Genomic DNA, 19,753 nt, shown 5'->3' with positions numbered 1-19,753 from the left:
TATAACTTAATAGTAACTAAGTGAAACTAAAGGTACTTATTAACTTAGGATTAAGGGGAAATATTATTAGCTATAGCTTACTTAATACGTTTAAAGCTAATCTATATATCTACTTAGCTTTTTAGCTAGTAGATATAAATAACTAGGAGATCTAAATACTTAGAACTTACTACTTTTAACTGAGAATCTCTAATAGTAATAATATTATAGAGATATAGCTATACTACTTTATTATAATAGATCTATTAATACTTATATTAATCTTAAGTATCTTATAGTTAGAAGATATTAACTTTCTTATTAGCTAGTAATAATAATAATAATACTATCTAATCTATAAATACTATATCTATTTAGACGCTTTTAAGAAGAGGCTACTAAATAGCTTATAATATACTATAATAGCTTATATTACTATTACTCTAGCTATTAATATACCTTTAGTACTATTAGGTGATATAGAGGACTAATAAGCATATTATAACAACTTTAATAATCTGTTTTTAAAAGAGAAAGCTATTTTACTCCTTAAGAGAGCAGCTTATAACTATTATATTAAGCTTAATAATACTACTCTTATTCCTTAAAGCTCTATCTACTTATTATTAAACTATAAGCTTAAGATCTTATAGGATTACTTAATAAAGATAGAAGTAAGAAGTTAGATATACTTATTAATTAGCTTAGTAGAGATATCTATTTTATTTATTTTTAAGAAAAGTAGGGAGCTATAGCTTTATATTAACTATAGAGTAATAAATAAGATTATATATAAAAATAAAATACTACTACTACTAATTAGAGAGATTTTAAACTACTTATCTAATATATTAGTCTTCACTAAACTTAATCTTAAGAATACTTACTATTAGATATATATTACTAAAGGTAATAAATAGAAGACTGTATTCTATATAAAGTATAACTAGTTTAAGTACTTAGTTATCCTATTTAGCCTAACTAATATATTAGCTACCTTCTAAGTATATATTAATAATATTCTAAGTAGCTTAGTAGATACTATATATATTATATACTTAGATAATATCCTAATATATAGTAGTAATTATAAAGTATATAAGGAATATATATATAGTATACTTAAATAGCTTTACTAGTAGAATTTATATTTAAATAGCAATAAGTGTAAATTTTATACTTTATATATAGGCTTCCTAAGATATATTATATTAAATAAAGGGATTAAAATAGAGTTAGTATACACTAAAGCTATAATAAACTAGCTATTATTATATAATATTAAGGATATCTAAACATTCTTAAGCTTTACTAAGTTCTATAGATAGTTTATATTAAACTATACTAAAATCACTACGCTATTAATAGACCTATTTTAAAAGGTAAAGCTAAAAGAAATTAATTTACTACTAAGTACTATTATAGCGTTTAAGATGCTCCTTAAGGTATTTACTAAAGCGCTTATACTATAGTATTTTAATCTTATACTACTAATAAAGCTATAAACTAATACTTCTATATAGGTAATTAGGGTAGTAATTACTTAGCTATTTAAGGGCTACTAATACCTTATTACGTTTAGATCCTAAAAGTTAATAGATATAGAGAGCTATTATAAAATAAGAGATATAGAGCTTCTTACTATTATAGATGCTTTAAAGAACTAATAGTATTATCTAGTATATAATAAGGACTATATTATAGTATTTATAGATTACTTTAACTTATAGTTTCTTAATATAAAGAAGAAACTAAATAGTAAGTAGCTATATTAGCTTAATAAGTTAGTAGCTTTTAATATTAATATTAGGTTTAAACTAAGAGTAAAGAATCTAATAAATAGGCTCTTATAGAGACCTAATTATAGCTTTATATACTTTAAGGGAGGGGCTTAGGAATTACTTAAGGATATAAGAATATAGCTATTAAGTATAGAAGCTATATAGGAGCTACTTATTATAGTAGTAATATTTATAAAGTATTACTATAGAAGTAGTACTAAGGTTAAGGTTATATAGTTACTATAGTAGTAAAGTAAATAAAAGAGGGTAAAAGCTTTAGCTTAAGATATAAGCTCTAAAAAGCTACCTAAGAAGTATAATAGAGCTATAGGCTTAAAGTATTAGAGTAGTAGTATAATACTTAGAGAGATACTTAAGCTTACTACTAGAACTATAGATTATAAGCTACTTATTCTATAAGATTATATTAAAGATGTAGCGCCTAAAATAGCTATTAAAGAGGGTTAGATATTAATAATAAGCTAATTACTAGTAGCTTAATAAAAAAATATTTTTATTAAGGAATATTAATAAGCTAAGAGGTGCTAATACCTATAATAAGCTAGAGGTTACTAATAGAGAAGCTAGAGATATAATATATAAAGGTTACTATATTTTAATAATTATATATATATTCTTATATATTATAATATCTATTAGGAGGTTATTAAGAAGTATTATAATATACTAATAGTAAGGTATTATAGTATTAAGTAGATATTAATACTACTTAAGAGATATTACTATTAGGACTTAATAAGTAAGAATATTAAAGCTTATATTAATACTTATATAATATATTAGAGAATAAAGCCTTACTATTATTACCCTTATAGGTTACTATAGCCTCTACTTATATTATAATAGCTTTAGTAAGAGATCTCCCTTAACTTTATTATTAGATTACTTATATTAATAACACTCCTAAACTATAGATCTTATAATACTATCTTAGTAGTAGTTAATTAGCTTACTAAATATAGTATATATATCGCTATATACTTAACGCTTACTGCTTAAAGCTTTACTAATCTATTATTTATTAGGATCTTTAAAATATTTAGTATCCCTAAAAGTATTATCTCTAATAGGGGATTACTCTTTACTAGTAAATTCTAGATATATTTCTACTACTTCTTAGCTACTAAGAGGTAACTAAGTATAGCTTTCTACCCCTAAATAGATAGCTAAATAGAATAATAGAACTAATACCTAGAGTAGTATTTATAATACTTCTATATATAGGACTAATTAGATTAAGTATAATAACTTTACTTTATATAATTTATATATAATAACACTTAGTATTTAGTAATATAAATAGTATTAATAGAGGCCCTTTTTAGATTTCTACTAACTAATCTTATAACTATAAGGCTTAATATAAGGCTAGCTACTAAGAATACTATAGCAGCTAACTATATAGAATAACTTTATACTAACTAAGAAACTTTTAAGCCCCTACTATAGTATATATAATAAGTATATATAACTTAAGCTAATAAAATATAGGTTTATAAAGCTTATAAAGTTAGAGACTTAATATTTCTATCTAAAAAATATATTTAGAGATAGTAACTTAATTAGAAGTTAGCTAATAAGTATTTAAGACTTTTTACTATCTTAGTAATTATAAAGATATTAAAGGTAGCTTATTAGTTAGATATTTCTAATTAGTATTAAATTTATAATATTTTCTATATATTCTTCTTAAAGTTATATAATTACTATAATAGAGTATTATATTAGTTACTACCTATTAGTAATATTAATAGTAAACCTTTATATAAAGTTAACCATATTATAAACTATTAAGACTTAAAAAAGAAAAAGTAGTATTTTATCTAATAGTAGGGGTATAATATTAATAAAGATATATAAGAGCTAGAATATTATATTAAGGATATAGTATTAATATAGCGTTATAAAGAGGTAGTATTAATTAAATAATAGTTATAAGGAGATTATATAGTTTATAGTTAATAAGTAGTATAGAAGTTATACTAACTAACCTCTTACTTAACTATCTATAAACTTTAAAACTTAATCCCTTTAATAGTATAGTAGTAATATAAGAGTAGTATAAAAGTAACTTCTAAGTAATAAGTAAAGTATTATAAAATCTCCTCTTTTTCCTCACTCTCCTCTTCTTCTCTCTCCTCCTCTTTTTCCTCTTTTTCCTCCCCCTCTCCCTTAATATAAGTAGGGTAGATATACTATAATAATAAATTAGCTAAGTTCTTAGAAAATATAAATAGTAATATATAAAGTAAACTACTTATTAAATCTTATTAAGAGTAATAACTATATAGCTAAGGAGTATAATAAGAGTAGTATTAAGAGGAGTAAGGTTCTCTATAACTATAATTATATAAATTAGAAGCTATTTAAAAGTAAGGCTAAAAGTAAATATAGGAATAGCACTAATAATAAGGGTAGGAGTAGTAGGAATAAGAGGTATAGGAGTAGTATTAATAAGGTCCTTAAACTTAATCTTAGCTTAAAGAGGAGGTATAATATATATAAAAGTGAGGTTATAATAAGAAAGTACTTTTAGTATATTACTAGTAGTAACTTAATAATCCTCTTAAACTTAAGGGAATTAGTAAAAAAATATTATAGGAGTAATTAGGGAGCTATAACTTACTTCTAAGTTATAAATATTATTATTAGAAACCTCTATAGCGTCCTAGAGGTTATTAATAGCCTCTTTAGTAAAATTAGGGATCTAAAGTAGTTAGGATATTATAAGGAAGTAATAGGGAAGTAGTATATTTATACTACTAGGATAGATATATCTATAAAAAGTATACTCTATATAGTAAATACCTTTACTTAAAACTATTATTAGTATTATAATAAAGTAGTAATATTATAGTATATACCTATTTAATTATAATATTTAACGTTAAGGTTAGCTACTTTATATCTAATATAAGTAATATAGTATATATAACTAACTTAAGTACTACTAACTTTAATTACTTTTATAGCTTTCTTTTTTTTCTTCTAAGGAGTAAGCTAAATAATAATAAGTAGAAGTAGTATATATATAAAGAGTATATATATATTAAAATAAGTAAAATTAAGTAGGAGGTACTTATTACTACTATTACTATTAAAGTTAGGAAGTAAGAAGGTATTAGAGGTAAGAATAGTAAATATAATAAGACTAGCTAGTAAGTTAGTAGTATAGAGGAGAGAAAGATATAGTAATAATATACTTTAAGAACTACTATATAAGTAGGGATCTAATAATATAGATAGTTAGTAGAGAGGATATAGTAATAATATAAGAAAGGTGATAAGTAAAACGTATAAAGTTATTCTTAAATAAAGAAAAAAAAGAGGAAAAGAAATAAGAGGGTATATATTAAAGAAGAAATAATTATTAGCTTTAAAAAGTAAGTTATACTAACTTTAAAAAAGCAGGTTAATTACTAACCTAAAGGTAAGAGATATTATAAGAGAAAGTATAATTAGTTAAAAAGTAAAGGTACTAATTAAGTATAGATATACCTTTAATAGTATAAATATAACCTATATATAGGGCTAGTAAGAGTAGTAACTATAAAGTAGCTTAGCGTTATATTTATCTTTAAAGATAAAGCTCTTAGGATAAGAGCGCCCTATTAGGATTACTAAAACTAGTTAAGTATAAAGAGGAAGTAATAAAAGAGCAGTAAGGTTATATATAAGGAGTAAGTTATATATATTATATAGGGAGGTAGATTTTAATAATCTATCTTTTAACCTCTAACTGCAGTTAGCCTCTGTGAGCCTTCACCCTATATCACACACCTAATTAACAAACGCCCCACGTATACACCGCAATTTTCTTCTTCCCGTTAAGTCTTACATCTAGACCTTACGCTATAGGCTATTGTATTCTGTCCACTATACCGAACCTGCTCCAAGAGCTGTGACCATCATACATGTGTTGTCTTTTTGGACCTCGCTAAAAGGTTGTACATCGCAAGCGATCGTCGGGGTGATCCTTCAGGTTCACTTGATGTTGCAAGGTTTTAAAGACAATCTCCGTTTCGGAGGAGCAAATTCCTTGATGAGACTATAGGTCTCTTATTCTCTTTCAATGCAGTCGAAATATGAAGTGGTCTGTATGTAGACTTGACGTGTGCTTGACTGTTGAAGATGAGTTGTTTTTCCTGAGCCCGCTGATGAGTATCTGATTTACATGTAGGTACTCTCTCCTTGAAGCTGTGCAGGACCTGTTCACGCTTTTGTAGCATTCCCCGCGTGACAACTGATTTAGACGCCATTCAAGAACTTTAAACGGATTCATACAGAGATCTAATTGATCAAGAAGGCCAGGGCATATCTCAGGGAATACTGTAGGAATTGATCAAACGTAGCACGTCGCTTGCGCACAAGTGCTATGGCTAACTAGGCTATTTTCCGCTTCAAAATTGCAACATCACGTGTCTCGTTAAACAGCAGCTGGGTAATTGGCCTTCATCAGCTGATACCTGGCGAAGTGAAATGTCTGGGACGATGACTGGCTTGAAGCATTCTTTCTAGAGACTATTGCCGAGCCAAAGGCATCAAGTTCGGGGCTAATAGTGTTCATATGATAGCCGGGACTTTTGTAGCAAGTGATCTGAACTAAGTACCTAGGTATGTAGGGACTGCTGAAAACCCGCAAGCCTGAGACGTTTATATCAAACTACAGAGACGGGCGATGTGGTCGCGTCTTTTACCTATGCTACGTTTTCATTCATTGGTGCCGCCGTCTTAGCACGGCTCACACTCTGTCTCATGAATTGCAAGAGTATGAATGAAAAGGGGCTAAAGCATGAAGTTAATAATCTCAACTTTGAGGAGTTGTTGAACGACAGTATATGGTTGTCCAATCTAATGAAAGTAGGCTTAGGTGACGGGTTTTGTTTCTTTTCATATGATTGTCGCACCCTAAATACGCCTGCTGAAGACTTTTTAACTGCATCCTCTTATAACATGAATTCTTGATAGCATCTGCGTACTGAACACTTGTTGAACTTACTGGTCTGACCCTAAGATGTCCGGAAGATGTTCTCTCCTGTGTGTAACCTTTCTTCTGGTATTATCCTATTAGTTATATATTGGTGAGCTCCTCACTATTAATAAGCGAATGCATACAAATGTTCGGCCCGCGTGTATGTATCGTGAACCCGTATCACTCGCCGCTAGTAGTGTACAATTACGAAGCATCACAACGATACTCAAGTTGAGGATCTAACGGTTTTCAGCCTTGATATGACTGTTGTACTGGATGTTGACTACAGGCTTTCTCACTGGCGAAATTGGAAATCGGAGACATCGTTATTTCACCACCTATGACTAATGTTCAAATGCTGGTTGGAAAAGGTTCTGTGGTCTGGTCGAAGATGAGGTGAATTTTCCCGGAATATCCCCGCGCGTTGGCCGGGGTTGGACGGCCAGCCCCAGGCACGCAACCGCGGCCCCAATCCTAGTTCCCGTAATGGGGTCTCCTGTAGATCGCGTCATTCGCTCAAGGCTGCCTTTACGTACTAAATTGCCGAATTCCCACCCTCCTCGGCCGACAGAGTCCACTTCCCGCTGGTCGTTGATAATCTCGATTGCCTTTTTTGCTTGCAGAGAGAAACTGCTCCAGATTTCTTTCTGAGATACCCAACTGGTCGAAAGGCGAAGCATTTCCAGCATTAGAGAATCTTTGGTCTTTCCTGCTCTCTGCTATCGTTTTACTTGTAGATAACCTGTCTGAAGCGTGTCTATGAATGGGATACATGCCGTTTATTATCAGCAATAAAATCCTCCAGTGCTGCGCAAATGCATCCGAAAGTGTCAGTCAACTCCTTCGGAAGATGATGCAGAATCGCGGAAGGCGGAAGCGGATATTCGCCATGTCGGCGATGTCTGTTGTCATCGAGAAACCCTGTCTAGTAACCCAGTCGTCCCCCTACCTCAGTGCCGATTGTATCATCCACCCCTCCAATGTTGAAATCAACATCGGGCCGTGAACCAGCACCGACCCTTAACAGCTGCAGAATTGCAATTCCACAAACCAACATTTACTTGGAAGCCAAAGCTCTATAGTGATTTGACATTTAGTTATGGCTTACGAAGCGGCCATTCCTAGGGTTCTCAATGGACTCTGACAATGGGAAGTGGAATCTTAAACTGGCGGAGACTGTCCGTCTTGAGCTCAAATTGCGTTGCATCCCCTAAGCCTATTCCGATGAGGTATTCCGAGAAGGAAGAGGACGAGTAAAAATCTCTGCATGGTATATATGTTTCGCGGCGATCGCGTTTCTTCTCCTTCCTTCTCGATCGCTGACGCTATGCAGTGACCTTGTCCCTCTCCCGACACTACTGCCATCCAACGGCGAAGCTCTTGTCTCCCGAAACACTGTCCTCAGCCCTACCCGCTAGTCTTCCGTCCCTCCCGTCTCTTGGTACTTGGCGTCTCAATGGCTTGGCGAAGGCCCTTTGGAGACCGCGCTGCGGCGTCTGGCACCGTTACCGAGGGCCAGGTCGAACAGATCTCCAATGGAAGCGTTCAGTACATCGGTGAGAAGGGCGGCAATGATGCACCTCCGACATACCAAGACGCCTCCGGCGCGCCCGTTGAGAACAACTCACCTTTGGGGTATTCCGTCGGGCCGGTTACGATCACGTTGCTGAACATCACAATGATGATCGGTGCTGGTATCTATTCAACACGTGCGTTTTCTCTCCGGGCACTTCGCAGTTCACAGGGCATGCTGACATTTCCAAGCTGCTTCGATTCTCGCGGGCACTGGTTCCGTTGGTGTCAGTTTTGTCTATTGGACTCTTGGTTACTTGGTAAGTCATCAAGCCTTCCCATGCAGGCAACCCGACAGCGGCAGCTAGAATGGCAACAATGGCTGACCCAATCACGCGATCAGCTATGCATGGCATCTGGGGCCGTCTACCTCGAGTTCACCGCATACTTCCCCAGTCGATCCGGTTCCGAAGTCGTCTTTCTCGAACAAGCCTACCCCCGTCCCATGTGGCTTTTCCCAACCACATTCGCGGTACAGAGTGTTATTCTATCCTTCGGAAGTGCAAATGCGACGGGTGGGTGCATACGCTAGACGAACTACGACATAATCGCTGATCAGATGCAAAGTCATGGCAAACTACCTGATTGCCATATCTGGCCATGAGGGCACAGATTGGCAAATCAAGGGGACCGCCTTAGCCTGCTACACCCTAGCCACACTGAGTATGTTGCAGTTAATCTTTACGTTGGTTTCAGTAGGCTGACCATCTTCAGCACTTGTGTTCAACACCAAGTACGCTTATTGGTTTTCCAACGGCGTAGGGATCGTGAAGATTTGCACTTTGCTTTTCGTCATCATCACTGGTTTCGTCGTTCTAGGCGGACACACAAAGGTTCAAGACCCCACGGCAAACTTCAAAGATGCCTGGTCTGGTAGCTCTTCGGCTACTGCCTACGGCATGACTACTGCACTTTACCGCATCATCTTCTCATACGGAGGTAATTTCCAGTGGAATCTTCCGGCTACTTTCGAAACCGAAGTCGAGTCAACTAACGCATGAAAAGGTTATAACAACGCATTCAATGTTGCCAATGAAGTGAAGGTATGTGGCCGAATGGCCGAGGATCCCCCACAAGTAATGATATGCTTATTAGAGTGCCCCTGCAGAATCCCGTCAGATCCCTCAAGATCTACGCTACCGCAGCTTTGACCACGGTCTACGTCCTTTACATGTTCGCCAACGTTGCTTTCTTCGCTGCTGGTGAGCTATGACCCAAGTTATTGGAAAACAGCCAAGCGCCCCCAGAAAGGCTAACTGATTGTTTGTGATTAGTACCAAGAGAAGATCTTGAGAACTCCGGCTTGACAGTCGCGAGCCTGTTTTTCACGGCAGTCTTCGGGAACTCAGGGGCTGTGCGTGGTCTGAACTTTCTTATTGCACTGGCCTCTTTCGGAAATATGATCGCGGTTATTATTGGCCTTTCTCGCCGCATCAGAGAGTGCGGCCGCCAAGGCGTACTGCCTTGGACAAGATTCTGGGTATCTACGAAGCCTTTTGGAACGCCGTTGGGACCTTATGCCGTGATTTGGTTTCTGACTGCACTAATGATTCTTGCGGTGCCGGCTGGAGACGCTTTCACTTTTGGTACGAGCCCCATACATGGCCCCGAGCTCGGCGTGGGACCCGCCTCGCTAACGATGCCACAGTCAACGATCTCGGAGTCTTTCCCCAGGCCGCCTTTAACTTGGCCATGGCTGTAGGTATCTATGTCGTCCGCTGGCGGCGGAGTAAGCTGAACCTCCCCGAGCCCGAGTTCAAAGCGTGGCACGTGGTGATCATCTTCAACATCTGCATCCAGCTTTACCTTCTGATCATGCCATGGTACCCGCCAGCAGGCGGACAATACGCTGGTGACGTCAGCTTCTGGTATGCGACGTACGCGGTGACCGGTGTGGGAATGTGAGCAGTCTTTCTCCCCAATAATCTGACTCGCAACGGCTAACGAGATTGCAGTCTTCTCGCCTGTGCAGCTTACTACTGGTTTTGGGCATTCCTCATCCCAAAATGGAAGGGCTACAAGTTGCGCCAGGAACTCATTAGTTTTGAGGACGGTGCTCAGAGTAACCAGCTTCGGAAGGTCCCCTACGCCGACGTTGCCGAATGGGATGCTACTCACGACGCGGCTGGGCGCATCATCAACAACACCACCGTTACCGAAGCTCCGGTCCAAGAGAAGGCTGTGCGCACTTCATCTGAGGGCAGCAACTCTGATGTCGGGAACTCAGTTTCTGTGAGTAATCGGAAAAACGGCGGTGTCTAGCTTATGAGATAATGGGATGCACTGCATGAGCCATGTCTGATCGTCATCTGGTACGGGCGCTGGTGATTAAGTAGCCGGATTAGAGTTCTTGCCTTTTCCCCGAGAAAACCAGCATTCCCACGGCACGCGGGGTATTGCGCAACACAAATCAATATATTATTGAGCTTGCGCTGATTGCGCCGAGTCGACTGTGCACGTGAAAGGCTGCATGAACATGAGTCGCCCTGCCAAGGCAGTCACTCAGCCTAACTAAGCTCAACCTGGGATAACTGCACTGAGGCAATCATCACGATTAATGAGCCACAATTGTGGCAGATTACGGCTACCGTTCAAACTGCTGATAGGCAATCTATCGGACAACATTGCCTTGGCTTGGAGGGTGCGCTAATGTTGGTTTCGTCACACAACCGCGAGACACATGGGAAGGGTGATCCCGTTCCCTACCGGAGCACCCGGCAAGAAGGTTATTTAGACAGCTTCGGCATGCCTGGCAGAACGAGCCCGGCCGAGGGATGGGCCATGAAGGGCCAGACTGGGGACTTGGCGCGGCACAGGGCCGGCTGGGTTCCTGCGCTTGAGTCAGGGAATGCCCTCGTCACACAGCGCGGCTGTGGCGTTAGCGCCTCGCAAACCGTCGTTCTCGTTGTCTGCGAGGCTCTCGTGCTTCGGACTTTGGCATCGCTATCTTTTCCATCTTTGACTCGTCACATTTCATGCAGCATCAGATGATTGAACAAGGCACATCAATTACGTCAATGTCAATCCTCAATATCGAAATGCCCTTGTTCCCCCAACCCCTCAGACCCGCGCAAATCCATCCGTCTGCTCCTCTCCGGTCCTCATCGGCCAGCATCCGCAGTCGTCTCACGGTCCAGTAAGACGTCCGGGCGTGCACAACCGCGCGGGCGGGCGGGCGGCTTGAATCGCACGCGCATCACACGTGGTTCGTGGGCTCGCGATAACGGGCGGGGTACTTGTCAATTCTGCATGAAAGGGTAAGAAAGTGCATGTACCAAGTGGAGAGCTGATAGCACCCCGAGGGCGAAATCGCCACAGAATTGAGTTCCCCGATATTAGGTCAAGCAACGTGATCCCTCTTTCAACGCCCATCAACTCCATCATGGACCCAGCAAATTGGCCGGAGAGGTTGCACGGGCTCACCAACCGACATGTCAATGTGAAACCCCGACCCAGCGGACATCGGACGAACCAATGGACCATTCAGCCGGCTCCAGGGGTCATGATTCAGTCCTGGCCTCACCCTTCCCACCGGCGCAATCGCTCATGCCGAATCGAGGCGAGTGGCTCACTGCGTTAAACCATCTTTAGGATATATTGCAACCCAACTTCAAGAAACTCTGCGTGGGGCGAATCAATATCAGACAGCCCGCATGCATATTGTAGTATTTCGAGGTTTTATGCCAAGAGACAGATGACAGATTCCCAGGGCTCACGCACATGAGAGCCAAACCAGAAATAGACATAGTTCAACGGCTGGAGATACCCACGAGGCGTTCCTCGAATCTTGGGTCGGTGTATACGGACCTGTCCGCGGCAATGCGACGGTGCCTTTGAAGATACTTATGTGCAGCCCACGATCCAGCTGCTTGGGATCCTCTGTCTTGGTTCTTCTAGGGTCGCAGCAGATGGCCGCATCTGGTATCATGCTCCGCGCTCGCTGAAACGTATAGCTGGACTAGATATTCATTCTTCAAGCAGACGATTCCTGGTCTCTGGTCTTCTTGCATCTTCGTTTCAACTTGACATGAAAGGCCTCCTTCAGTGGGCGCTTGTCCTGCTGCCATGGGCAGCTGAGACCGTCCGAGGTCAGGCCAGTAACACGACCACTTCGCCGCTTGATCTCATCAGCCAGATCCCTCAATGCGCGGTGAGTTGTCTGTCGCAAGGTCGCGAATATCAGCGAGATCTAATCTGTGTATAGGTATCGTGCGTCACCGATTCTTTTCTTGGGTCAGGATGCCCACTCGACAACATCGCTCAGTGCGTTTGCACCAACACGACCCTGTTGGAGGGCCTCTCTGGATGCGTGCAAACCTCCTGCGAATGGCGAGATCAACTGAGTATGTGTTTTGGTTTCGGGAATTGCAAGCATGGCTGACAGACAATTACAGAGTTGTCGTATATGACCGATGACCTTTGCCGACCGTACCCCCACGCATCCCGAGATCTCGAAATCAAGTTGGTCGTAGCCGTGCTGGCTGTGCTTACGTTCCCCGTTGTGATTCTGAGACTTGTCTCAAGACGGTCTATCGCCGGAAAGCTGGAGTTGGACGATTGGACTACGTTGGTGACGGCTGTAGGTGCCAATGGCTTCCTTTTTGTCTCTCGGTAAATACTGACCCGTGCGGAAGATTGTTTTAGCCGCCACCATGGGATGTGTCATCGCAAGTAAGTTGATCGTAGGCTCTATTTCCACTCATCCCACTAACATATTCAAGGCGCCAAACTCGGATTCGGCCTCCACTACTGGAACGTCAACCCCGCCAACGCCCAGCGCATCATCCAAGTAAGCCTCCAGTCACGACTATCCATGCCTTGATCGAGCACTAACTTTCAGGACAGCTTTATTATGCTGTTCAAATGCTCTATATTATCGTTCTCATATTGGCCAAAGTGTCAATCGTCGCGCTCTTTGCGCGAGTTTTCCCAAGCCGCAAGTTTCAGCTTGTGAACAGACTTGTCTTTGTTTTTCTCGTTGGCCATGGACTGGTCTTTACCTTTGTCATCATGTTCGAATGCACACCGATTGCCGGCATCTGGGACCGGACTCTCATTCGTAAATGTGTGGACCTCAACGCCGTGGCACTGGCCAGCGCTATCCTCAGTATTGTCGAAGATATTGTTATTCTCGCCATGCCCATTCAGCAGCTCAGTCAGTTGCAACTCGGGTCGAAGAAGAAGCTGGCAGTCATCTTCATGTTCAGCTTGGGATCATTGTGAGTTCTTGCTCTTCATCGGCCTTTTGCAATTTCAAGCGCCCCATGCTAACAGACATTAGCGCGTGCATCACTTCGATCGTTCGTCTTCGATGGCTGGTCCTGTTTGCTGATTCATACGACACCACATGTACGTTGCATAAGCACTTGACTCTTGAGGCTGTTTCAGGTTCTGACATCGTTGTACAGGGGATAACGTGGACTTTGTGACATGGAGCATCACCGAGATATCGGTCGCACTGATGTGTGGAAGCCTTCCCGCACTACGACCCCTCTTCAAGAAGATCCCTGGTCTTCTTACAACGATCCGCGGACCGACCGTGGAAATCAAAGAAACACACGACAGAGGCAGCAGTCACATGTCGTTGCGCAACAAGGGTGTTATCCCTATGTCGCCAAAATCAAGCTCAATGGAGCCGGATGTTGAAGAAGACATGATTATAATTCATATTTCAAACGATCACGACCCGCGGATGAAGCCTCTCCCCCCACCACCGCTGCAGCCACTTACCTATCAACCCCCTTGGCGAGGAAGTGGAAGCGTTAGTGGAGGGCACACGACTCCAAGCCTGATGAGTCCAAGCCTGTTGAGATCGCCGAGAACGCCGAGAACACCAATGACTCCGATGACCCCAGGCAGCATGAGAAGCGTCAGAAGAGAGGCGGATGCAGAATACGAGATGGACCTTCGAAGCGTCGTGAATACGAAGACGTGGATGTAGACGGATTTACTTGATACCCCCTTTCCTAACTTTTCTTCTAACCCTTCAATCTTAGTATATATTCAATATTATCCGTATATATGATGGTACTATGGCACGAGTGATGTTGCGCAAATGATACGTGTACCGACGTGTTAAACTTAAGTTTCATGGGTGTTATTAGATTCTCTGCTAAAGTGTTTTGCTGTCCGGGCGGATATTTACAACTCAGCCGGCTGAATATTACTTATCGGTCTTGTTTACGAGTGGTCGCAATTTCCATTATCGTCTTCTTCGGCGTTATCGTTAAGATTTCTTTGTCATCTTCAAGATTATTTCTATTAGCCTATCATCCCTATCTGGCCGCTGAGGTCGAAGTATTCGCACGGAGAGCAAGCTCCTATCTCAATGTACCCTTTACTTATTCAGGGCTCAACGGATGTTGAGGACGACAACAAGCTTATGGTCCATCCAGTGCGAGCCTGATGCAAAAGAATGTGGACGATTACCTCAGTTGGGGACGCTGCTAAGTGGGTCAGTTGTCGCAATCATGTTACGAATCGGAATCCATGGAGTTCTAAGTTGTAAGAGACAGAGAAAGACGACCTGACGTGCAGGCCAAGATAACCGGCCAAGACGCGCCGAGTGAGGCTCGGGCGAGCGCCAAGTCCAACACTTCAACAGTAAGATTCACTCAAGCGACGCTTATCATATGGAACGAGGCGCAGTTGAGTAGTTGACGAATCTTTTCTGTATCATCTTGCCATGTCAGAGTTGGGGAAGTCCGGGCTATTATCATCATCCATCGATTTCTCTTTTGGGGCCTGCTTTCCGAAGTCGTCAATCGGATCGAATGGACAAACATTTTGAGACGTAGAGGAAAATACATGTGCCGTCTGACTGCATGCCTAGAACGAGGCGTAGGTGCTATGGCGTCCGAAGGATTGGTGCACTAAGTAAGGCTGGCGCCGTTCTATGTTGGCTGACGTTTCCGACTGAAGACAAGGGTTGGACATAAAGGGCTGTTTATCTTTAATCTGTCGTTCATTTTCTAAGCTGTTCATTTTCTAAACTCAGATTATCTCTATTCCCTCCAACTTTGACTTGCGATCACACACCAACAGCGCACACAGCAAGACTTAAGAGCCAAGATGGGATCGCTCAATCCCCATGACAACTTGGTCGCTCTTGCCGAGTCGCTCTTGCAAGATGCTAGAAACCTTGCATCGACAGACGATAAGGCTTTTAAGTCTAAGATGTCCATGAAGGCAAAAAAGATGCTCCAACTTACGACAGGGCCAGAAGAAATGATTGGCGGGTTTGCCGTGGCGGTAAGAGTCCCCTCGATAACCTGACTAGTTTCAATGTTATCAAAATACATCAAATGACTGACTCTGGTGAAGATGGGCGAAATTGGCGCACTGAACCAGTTCATGGAATGGAAGCTGTTCGACGCTATCCCGGACAAGGGCAGCATCTCGTACGCGGCTCTGGCCACGTCTATCGACGCAGATGAGAGCCTCGTGGGTAAGTGAGACTTCTGAAAGGGAAGAAATGGTTTGCTGACTGGCTTGATTTGAAGCCCGCCTTGGCGGCATGCTTGTTTCTACCGGCAGACTCGTCCAGACGTCATCGGGCCACGTCGCTCACTCGGCGTCTTCACGAATGTTCAAACACAAGAAACCGATCGGCAATCTCTTTCGAGTCATGTTCAGCCATGGCCTTCGCGGATACACGCATTGGCAGGACTACTTCGCCACATACGGAAACCGCGAACCAGCTGGCGTGTCACACAATCCGTACACATTTGCCTGGGGCCATCCGGAGCTCACCGTGTGGGAACACACCGATTTTGACCCGGAGAGAGCTGAGATCTTTGCATCTGCAATGAGATCCCAGGGTTCCATCGCCGGGCGGTATGGCGGACCGGCCTCGATCTATGACTTTTCGTGGATTGGAGAGGAAGCCATGTCTGCCGCATCGGAAGCAAGGCCGCTGATAGTGGATGTCGGTGGAAACCATGGCGATACGCTCAAGCATATTCTCGAAGCTGTGCCAAGCATTCCGCAGCATCGATGCGTCCTCCAAGACCGCCCAGATGTGATCAGCGAGGTGACGAGGGAAGACGATCAGGGGCTGAGCGAGGTCGTCAAAGTCGGGCACGACTTCATGCAGGAGAACCCCACTAAGGGTAAGTACGCCCTGTCAGATAGGAACAAAAAGGTATAATGTCCGCGGGCCGCGCATCAGTGCTAATAGTGCGGTTGCTTGACAGGCGCCATGATCTATCTGCTCCGCCGAGTACTCCACGACTGGTCAGACCAGGCCTCTATTGAGATTCTGACGCATCTCTGCGCCGCATTGCCCAGAGATGAGCCGCGCACTAGAGTTCTCATAATGGAACAAGTGGTGTCGGACCCGCCTTCTGTTAGAAGCGCTGCTGCTGACATGATCATGCTCAACATTGGGGGCAAGGAGCGCACCGAAGAGGGGTTTGAGAAAATCGCCAAGGCATCTGGTTTGAAGATTGTCAGAATCCACCGCAAGGAGGGAACAGAGATTGGAGTGGTTGAGTGCGCGAAAGCTTGAGGAACGGGCTCTTCCGGGTGGCTGCTTATGGCGGGGTGTCATGAGGCAGGTCATGATGTAGGCTAATGTCATGGCACGAGCCGGGCACTGGCGTGCAGGGTGCCAGATGTATTCGCGGTCCCGAGCGACCTGCAGAATAACCGCTACGTTCGTTTCTCTTTCGCACTTTGGAATGACCCGGCTGTCTGGCCCTTTTGCTATCGATGTTGAGATGACATATAGCAAAACCCGGCGCTCTGTTCTGTTTGGGATCCCGACGAGAAAACCATGATACGGCACCGATTCTCATCCAATGCGAGGAGGTTAATCTCAGATCTATGAAACATCAACCCAGATTGTTTGGGTCCTCTCTAACGTCACAAACGTTCAAACTTTCAGAGTTGAACCTCCTCCATCCACAGCACCACTCGGGCTGAAGCTGCATCTGCTCAGACCAGTTGTAACACCGATTCTCCGGAGGCCGCAGACGCACGTCCGCTTTCAACCGTGCCGCGTCCGCAGCCAAGCGATTCGGCCGGTGATGGGCCGATGGGCTCGGACTGGCACGTTCCTACAAAGAACCTGTGCAGCTACAGAACTCGAAATCTGCACGAGGCATTGGAAACGGACTCCCGAAAAACGACATGAGATATGACGAGGAGAAAAAGTGTGTCGGGTTGCAGACGGAGCGGCCATTGAATAGCTCAATGTCGCGCAACACCCTGAGCAGTGTCCCGAGGTGTTCCCCCCAGTCCCTTCTTTCGCCCATACAACTTCAAACCTGAGCAGAAAATCTCCAAGAGCGACGTGAAGAATGGAGGAAACGAAGTATGTGAATGTCGCACAGGAGGAGAGGGATGGCACCGAGGGCTTGGGAGGAACAACGACAGATGAGGCTATCACAACAGACGAGGATGGCCAGTCGACCGAGGACTCGCCGCTGATGACGGATTCGACACCGTCGACGCCAGCACTTGAAGCGTTCGCAACGCCACCGGAGTCCAGGATGCCTTCAAGACCGGCGACGGCTTGCTCCAATACGAAGGAACAACCTGGTGAGGCTCGACGGATAGCACGCCGGCAATCGCGGGCAGAATCCAACAAGAGTGGTAGAAGCGGCTCGACTCCGCGTCAGGAAAGACAATCAAGCAACGAAAAGCAGGAGAGAGTGTCGCAGTCAGACGAAGATGTTTTCCCCGAAGGAGGAACCCGCGCGTGGCTTGTAGCCGCCGGCACAGCCGCGATCTTGTTCTGCTCTTTGGGATACACCAACTCTTTCGGTGTGTTCCAGGCGTACTATATGCGGAATCAACTGTCTGATCACACGCCCGACGATATTTCATGGATCGGTTCTATCCAAGCTTTCCTGGTCTTTGCTTCTGGCGCAATCGGGGGACCTGTCTTTGATCGTTATGGTGCCTGGGTAAGCTTGCTTCGCCCTTTGAACGCTCGTCGCGAATTGGTTCATTGACTGACGGTCTCCAGGTTATTCGCCCGGCAGCAGGTCTATACATCTTTTCAATCATGATGACCAGCTTGTGCCACGAGTACTGGCAGTTCATGCTGGCTCAGGGCGTGTTGAGCGGTATCGCGAACGGACTGATTATGTTCCCTGCCATGGCCGCCACGCCGCAGTATTTTTGCAAGAGAAGAGGCGCAGCCATGGGTCTCGCAATCGCAGGCTCCTCGGTCGGTGCGGTGATATTCCCCATTGTTCTCTCGGAGTTGCTGGACCGGCTGGGCTTCGGCTGGGCGGTTCGAATCTGCGCCTTCATCATGATCCCGCTGCTCATCTTTGCGGCCTTCGCTGTGAAAGCGCGTCTCCCTCCTCGAAAGACTCGATTCTTCCTGTGGACCGCCTTCAGAGACCCTCTTTATGTGTTCCTCATCCTCGGGGTTATGTTCATGTTCATCGGCATGTTCATCCCAATGTTCTACCTTCCGACCTTCGGTATCGCGCACGGAATGGACCAAAATCTCGCAGGGTATCTCGTCGCGATCATCAACGGAGCTTCGGTTCCCGGTCGAATCATTCCCGGAATCTTGGGCGATAAGCTAGGACGCGTCAACATTCTCTTCTTCGCAGGCCTACTCACCGGCATCATGATCTTCTGCTGGACCAAGGCGACGACCAACGCGGGCATCATTGTGTTTGCGGCATGTTATGGCCTCACGTCAGGGGCCATCATCTCTGGAGGGTCTGTGGTCTTCACCTTATGTCCGAAATCGCCGAAAGAGATTGGAACGTACATGGGGATGGGCATTTCGATTGCCTCGGTGGCTGTGCTAATCGGTCCGCCGGTCAGTGGTGCCCTGCTGAACGAGTACCATGGCTTCACGCAGATTTCCGTCTTCGGCGGTTCGGTCTGCATGGCGGGCGTCGTCTTTACGATGATTGCCAAATACTTCTCAAAGGAGGGGCTTCTAGGCTTGGTGTAGTGGCTATGGACAGGTTGGTCATGCGATATGACCCGCAATGACAGTGGACACGGAGGAAAGCAAGTATGTTTATTGGTTAGGTCGTGTTCAGCCATGAGGACGGTAGCCGGGCGATATGCTGTACAGAGGCTTCCTTACGCACTAAGGAGCAAGGGGCGGACGGAGGTCTAGCTGGCGGATGGGACATTACTGGCGGAATTTGCCCTCCTATTCGCCTAGCCGGCAGCATTACATACATCTCAGTCAAATCAGCCCCCCGTCAGGTTCAGAGATAACTGGCCTACAGTATGAGTTACGTGGTCTTAGGCCATGCCCAAAGAATGAATCACATGTATAATGGTAGAGGGGCATGCTCGACTATAAGACTTCCAAGGTTCACTGTGTTGATGCCATACCATTGGGAGGTTGATCAAAGACATCTCCTTGGATTCAGCCGGCAGTTGTGCCATTGCCTCCCTCTGTTTCCATCTCACACAATGAGTGCACCTCGTACGATGAGGC

At 43.4% G+C, this 19,753-nt stretch overlaps 3 protein-coding genes across 3 annotated transcripts; all 3 read left to right on the top strand.

Annotated features, from left to right (window-relative positions):
* Window positions 1-8,209: 8,209 nt before the first annotated feature.
* On the top strand, window positions 8,210-10,587 carry MUP1-8 (High-affinity methionine permease; the record flags this gene model as incomplete). Its single annotated transcript, XM_036632128.1, has 10 exons — window positions 8,210-8,462; window positions 8,518-8,585; window positions 8,669-8,840; window positions 8,893-8,988; window positions 9,040-9,264; window positions 9,331-9,368; window positions 9,434-9,527; window positions 9,600-9,911; window positions 9,974-10,226; window positions 10,281-10,587. The coding sequence occupies 10 exons, from the start codon at window positions 8,210-8,212 to the stop codon at window positions 10,585-10,587; spliced, it is 1,818 nt and encodes a 605-aa protein (XP_036501638.1).
* A 1,765-nt stretch (window positions 10,588-12,352) lies between these two features.
* Window positions 12,353-14,266, top strand: CGCS363_v000278 (Satratoxin biosynthesis SC1 cluster protein 4; the record flags this gene model as incomplete). The annotated part of the gene is made up of 8 exons (XM_036632127.1): window positions 12,353-12,475; window positions 12,530-12,668; window positions 12,720-12,904; window positions 12,960-12,996; window positions 13,047-13,114; window positions 13,171-13,544; window positions 13,607-13,674; window positions 13,734-14,266. 8 exons carry the CDS (start codon window positions 12,353-12,355, stop codon window positions 14,264-14,266), a joined length of 1,527 nt encoding a protein of 508 aa, XP_036501639.1.
* A 3,361-nt stretch (window positions 14,267-17,627) lies between these two features.
* apdF-16 (Aspyridones efflux protein apdF) lies at window positions 17,628-19,252 on the top strand (the record flags this gene model as incomplete). Its single annotated transcript, XM_036632126.1, has 2 exons — window positions 17,628-18,236; window positions 18,299-19,252. 2 exons carry the CDS (start codon window positions 17,628-17,630, stop codon window positions 19,250-19,252), a joined length of 1,563 nt encoding a protein of 520 aa, XP_036501632.1.
* Window positions 19,253-19,753: the final 501 nt, after the last annotated feature.

Source organism: Colletotrichum siamense, assembly GCF_013390195.1.
Source record: "Colletotrichum siamense strain Cg363 chromosome Unknown KSG_Cg363_contig01, whole genome shotgun sequence".
Lineage (NCBI taxonomy): Eukaryota > Fungi > Ascomycota > Sordariomycetes > Glomerellales > Glomerellaceae > Colletotrichum > Colletotrichum siamense.
Note: the sequence above shows the minus strand (reverse complement) of the source record. Positions and strands in the feature narration are given on the sequence as shown.